General features: G+C 48.9%; 1 protein-coding gene across 1 annotated transcript; it reads right to left on the reverse strand.

The window, feature by feature from the left end:
- Positions 1-4,844: 4,844 nt before the first annotated feature.
- LOC131224163 (uncharacterized) lies at positions 4,845-5,876 on the reverse strand. Its single transcript, XM_058219705.1, has 2 exons — positions 5,674-5,876; positions 4,845-5,583 (listed from the first exon to the last, which is right to left on the reverse strand). The coding sequence occupies exons 1-2, from the start codon at positions 5,874-5,876 to the stop codon at positions 4,845-4,847; spliced, it is 942 nt and encodes a 313-aa protein (XP_058075688.1).
- Between the last annotated feature and the right edge of the window lie 310 nt (positions 5,877-6,186).

Raw genomic sequence — 6,186 nt, forward strand, 5'->3', positions numbered from 1 at the left:
GCAGGGCCGTGTTTGGCCATCGTCTTAGCTCATAACAGAGCCTGACGAAGGCCTGATTCTCGGTTCTATTTACAGCTTTAAAAGGAACGGGTGCAGGTGTTCTTAGGCCCGGTTTTAGCTCAGAATAATGGCCACTGTTTGGCCCATATTCAGCTTTAAAACAGAGCTCCAGTTGGGTCGGTTTTCAACCCGGAACAGGGCCATGGGTTGGCTCAGTTCCAGTCCGAAAACAGGGATCCAGTTTACCTCTTTCTTGGTTCGCCTAACAGTCATTTATTGGCTTGTTTTTGTGAGTTGATCTCAAAGCTCTACAGAGAGCTCAACCAACATCAAATGGGGCCCGAAACGGTACTCTGATTCGACTGTTTGCAGTCCGAAGTGAGGCCATCACTTGGCTTGACTTCAGCCCTCCAAACGTTGCTACGGTTGGACCGATTCTCAGCCATTACTTGGCATGGCTTCGGTCCAGACGGTGCTTTCCCAACCTAGCTAGAACTTAAGGGAGATGGAAGGAGAAATGGTCACCTGTGGAGGGTGGGTGTCGTCCCCTGCTTTCGAGCTACATCAACAGGAGAATGCTTCCTGTTCTTCCTTACTCTAAGTGCTCACCGATTTTTCTCTTGATGAGAAATTCCTAGGGCTACAGTGCCCCTTTTATAGTCAGCGAGGGAGAGGGATCGACGGTTGTGATCGTCCTTACCGTGGACGGCTGAGATCTCATCCGTCACTGCCCTTCCCAAAGAGGAAAGTCGGTCTTCTCTCTCATTCCTCCCACAGTCCCTGGTCGGGCTGTTTTTGGCAAGGATGGATAGTTGCAATCCATCTCCCCGGTCCGCTTACAAGGGGTCAAACGGCTATACGGTTTTGTTAAGCCGGGCCCCAAAGCTGAACGGATCAGATGGTCCGGAAAATGACCATGGTGGCCACTTAGAGGCTCGAGCATAGTCGGTTTAAATCTCTGTTTTTGACGGGAGATATTTGTTTCCTGATTTTTGTAAAAAGCTCGGTCAAAGGTGGTTTCACCGAGCCTATCACCCCAGTGAACACCGTGTGCACCGGCATGGGTGCATATGCACTTTGTGAGGGGTCCATCGTGGTGGCTGTGATCAATCCGATCTGCTCATACTTCTTGGGACCCAAGAATAGGGGTCTCGGCTCATTTTAGTGCGGGGCCGAGGCCTATGCGGGGTGTAACACGCCTTATTGGGACATCATTGGCCCATATGATGTGATTTGTTGGTCAGGTGGGCCTAATACTAATTTTCAACGGTTAGTATATGGTACTGGTTACGATGAAAGTTTGATTGGCCAGACACTAACTCTCAAGCGTTGGTGACAAGTCTATTGTATTGGCATTAATTAACATAGTGGTTTTAATTTAGGGTGCTCGAGTAGTCTCACCTTCCCGACTATCGTAGGGCGTATTCTGGCCCTTGGAGACCCTGTTGGATGGCTTCAACGTCGACCAGAATCCCCATCCTATGTATGTCGGGTTCAAGTTTTGGTTATCCCATTCTGTTTTAGGTTAGTGTGGGTTTAAAAAGTAACACCCGTGTACTAAAGGTATAGGGTGTTACAGTCTACCCACCTAAAAAAAATTTCGCTCGCGAAATTACCTGCGGTGCTTCGCCGAACAGTGAGGGTACTTTTCCCGGACCTCTGCTTCTTGCTCCCACATTGCTTCTTCTTCCCCATGGTGGGATCAAAGAACCTTGACTAGAGGTATAGTCTTTGTCCGTAGGACCTACTCCTTATGATCCAAGATACGGATAGGTTCCTCGGTGTAGGAGGCATTATCTGTTAGCTCGATCTGCTCCTAGCTAACAATGTGCGATTCGTTTAGTGTATACTTCTTCAACATAGATATGTGAAAGACGTTGTGAATACCGACTAGTGCAGTAGGTAGTGCAAGGCGGTATGCCACGGCTCCCACACGATCCAAGATTTCGAAAGGTCCGATGAAATGTGGTGCTAGCTTCCCTTTCTGACCAAACCTCATCAGACCCTTCATAAGGGACACCTTCAGGAATACATGGTTGCTAGCTGCAAACTCAAGGTCGCAACGTCGGTTTTCCGCATAGCTCTTCTATCTACTCTGGACGGTACGCAGACATTTTCTGACTATGTCAATGACCTGAGTAGTAGCCTGAACCAGCTCTGGACCCAATAAACTTCTCTCTCCGATTTCTACCAAACATTGAGGGGCTCGGCAATGGCGACCATAAAGAACCTCATACGGTGCCATGCCTATGCTGGACTAGAAATTGTTATTGTATGCGAATTTTGCCAGTGCCAGGTGATCGTCCCAGTTGCTCTGAAAGTCTAGGACGCATGCTCTCAGCATATCTTCTAAGATCTGGCTCACCCTCTCAGTCTACCCGTCTGTCTGCGGGTGAAATGTCGTACTGAACTTGAGTTCCGTGCCCAATTCTTCCTGCAATCTCTTCCAGAAGGCAGAAGTAAATCTGAAGTCTTGATCTGATATAATTTCTCGCGGAACTCCGTAGGATCGCACGACTTCCCGGATATATAGCTTTGCGAAACTATTAGTGGAATCTGTCGTGCGGATCGGGAGGAATTTGGCATACTTTGTCAACCTATCGACAATAACCCAGATCGAATCGTGTTTCCTTTACGTCTTAGGAAGACCAGATATAAAGTCCATAGAAATGTTGTCCCATTTCCATTTGGCTAAGGGTAGTGGCTGAAGGAGGCAAGCAGGCTTGCGATGCTCGATCTTGATCTTCTGGCACACCATACATTTTGCCACAAAGTCGACGATGTCCCTCTTCATATTGCTCCACCAGCACTGTCTTTTAACATCGTTGTACATCTTGGTACTCCCTGGGTGGATAACTAACTTGGAATAGTGGGCTTCTACCATTACTTCCTTCCTCAATTCAGCGTTCTTTGGGACACATACTCGTCCCTGATACCGAAGGCCACCATCGTTACCAACCCTCCAGTCAGGCATTTCTTCATTCTTGCATCTTTCTTTCATCTTAACGAGCCATTCATCCCGGTCCTGTGTGAAGATCATGTGTCGGACCAGGGTTGGCTCTACAGTTAACAGAGCCACGTATGCATCCGGTTCATTGAGGGTGAGCTGGATATCGAAGTTCTGTAAAAATTCCATCATTCCCCATTCCTTGATCATCAGGGTGGCTACCAGCTCGTGTTTCCTTTTCCGACTCAGAGCGTCGGCCATGGAGTTTGCCTTGCCAGGGTGGTATGAGATTTCGAAGTGGAAATCTTTAAGAGTTTACATCCACCGACGCTAGCGCATGTTCAGGTCCTTCTGTGTGACTATGTATTTCAGGCTCTTGTGATCGCAAAATAAATGAAAATCCTCTCCATACAAGTAATACCTCCATATCTTCAAGGCAAATACCACAGCTACTAATTCCAAGTCGTGAGTCGGGTAGTTCTCCTTATGCTTCTTCGATTGGCGAGAGGCGTAGGCGATCACCTTGTTGTTTTGCATCAGAACACAACCGAGGCCCAACTTCGAGGTATCACTATATACCACGAACTTCTCCCCCTTCTTGCGGGAGAGTGAGCACCGGTGCAGAGGTTGGTCTCATTTTCAACTCCTGGAATGCTGCTTCTGTGTTTTCATCCCATGTGAATCGGGCGTTCTTCTTTGTCAGTTGAGTGAGCAGTCACGTGATTCTGGAGAATTCCTTGATGAAGCGTCTGTACTACCCGGCCATGTTTAGGAAACTCCAAACCTCGGTCACTGTAGCGGGCTGCTCCCACTTAGATGCTGCTTCCACCTTAGCTAGATTGACCGCTATTCCTTTTGTCTGTACTATGTGCCCCAAGAATTTCACTTCTTGCTCCCAAAACTGGCATTTGGACAACTTAGCGTACAACTGGTTATCCTTCAGCGTACTTAAGACAGTACGCAAGTACTATTCATGCTCCTCTCGGCTTTTGGAGTAGACCAGGATGTCGTCGATGAATACGATTACGAACCGGTCTAGATAAGGCATGAAAACTCGGTTCATAAGGTCCATAAAAACCGCCGGAGCATTTGTGAGACCGAAAGACATTACCAGGAACTCGTAGTGCCCATAATGAGTCCTGAAGGCTGTCTTCGGAATGTCCTCATCTCTAATCCTCAACTGGTGATATCCTGAATGCAAATCTATTTTATAGAAGTACTTTGCGTCTTTCAACTGATCAAATAGATCGTCGATACACGGTAGGAGATATCTGTTATTGATCGTCACATTGTTCAGTCTCCTTTAGTGTATACAGAGATGCATCGTCCCGTCCTTCTTTTTGACAAAGAGGACCGGTGCTCCCCAAGGAGAAACGTTGGGACGGATAAAGCGCTAAGCTAACAGCTCATCAATCTGACTCCTTAACTCCTCCATCTCGCAAGGAGGCATGCGAAACGAAGGGAGTAATATAAGAGCAGTCCCTGGCTTAAGGTCAATGCAGAAATCTACCGCCCTCCTCGGGGGTAGCCCTGGTATTTCTTGAAATACTTCAGGAAAATCTCGAACTACCGGTATCCGCTTGATGGTGTCTTCCACAGACTCATCTTCCTCTAGAGCCTGCAAGCTCATGAATTCTTGGTGCCTGCCCCTCCCTTTCAAAGTGAAAGAGGCCTGTCCTAGAATGGATATAGTCACTGTTTTGTCGTGACAATCCATGAAAGCACGTACCAACGTGAGCCAGTCCATCCCAAGGATGACTTCAAACTGCCTGACAGGCATGACAATTAGGTCCACAGCAACCTCGCGATTTGCGAGCGTGATGGGACATGCTCTACATATCTTGTCTATTTCTACAAATTTACCCATATGGGATGTTACAACTAAGGGGGCCTGCATCTAAGTTGTGTTCAGTTCTAATCTAGACGCAATAGCAGAATCAATGAAAGATAGAGTTGTACCAGAATCAAATAAAGTGAGTACAGGGGTGCCGTTAATGTGGGCGGTGCCATGAATGGTCTGAAGGGGGTCCTGTTTGGCCTCTATGGTAGCTACCACATATACTCGTGCTGGGGGAGCCTGTCTGGGCTGTTGAGGCCTGGGCGCTACCCTCGTTGCCGTCTGGTTCTGCAAGGGTCGATTTACCCGAGGCGGAAGGCCCTGATCTCGCAGCCTCTTGAAGCAGTTTCGAGAATTGTGGTTCTCCTTCCTGCAGTAACCGCAGCCACCGCCTGGAGGTAAAGGTGGTGCTCGTGCAAACAGTGGTCCAGACCTCCCTGCTGAAACAGGCGAGGCAAGAGGAGGCTGCCTTGGTCGAAACAGGGCGTCTCGAGCCGGTTGGCGGGAGCAGATGGTGCTCTCAAAATCTTTTTCTACGCGTATTGCCTTGTCTACCAATTTCGGGAAGTCCCCGAAATCCCAAGTGCATAGCCGAGATTGTATCCCGGGCTTCAGTCCCTCCTTAAACTTCTCTAATTTATACTCCTTGTCCTCGAGGGCTTCGGGTACATATTGGGATAGCTCGTCAAACCTCGCCTTATACTGGGCGACCGTCAGGCTTCCTTGTTTAAATTTCAAGAATTGTGCGATCTTCTCGCTTCGACATGACCGTGGAAAATACTTCTCTAGGAACTTTGTTCTGAAGCCAGCCCAGGTCCAGGCGTACCCAGCTGGCACGTTTCTTTGTGCGCTTTTCCACTAGTTTTTAACCTCTCCCTCAAGCAAGTACGTGGCCCAGCTAACCGTTTGAGCATCAGAGCATTCCAGCGGCCCCATCATCTTGGCAATCCTTGCCAACCAATGTTTAGCCTGAACCGGGTCAGGTACTCCTCTGAAAATCGGTGGGTGGAGCCTTAAGAAGCGGTCGAATATGTCAGCGCCTCGCGCCTCCGTATCACGTGACGCCCCCCCACGACTTCGCAGGGTTTCCATCATTAGAGTGTGCGAGTCCTGTTGTTGTTGCATGAAGGCAGCCTGCTACTGCTGCACAGTTGTTGCCATCTATGCGAAGGCTTTGAAGGGGGCAGCCCCCGTAGGCATATTTTCATATACGTTGCCTAAAGGCTCAGCCGACGGCGTTTGTCACCCGAAATGCGATGAGGGTAGCCCTGATGCAAAGATCTGACGAGAGGAAGAGGCTCCTAAAGCTTCCGACCCTGCGTCCCCGTTCGCCTTTCTAGGCAGAAGGCCTGGTGTGTAGACAGGGCTGCGCTCCCTCTGGCGCTCGGTCGACAGAATGGGA

This window comes from Magnolia sinica, chromosome 13 (assembly GCF_029962835.1).
Source record: "Magnolia sinica isolate HGM2019 chromosome 13, MsV1, whole genome shotgun sequence".
NCBI lineage: Eukaryota > Viridiplantae > Streptophyta > Magnoliopsida > Magnoliales > Magnoliaceae > Magnolia > Magnolia sinica.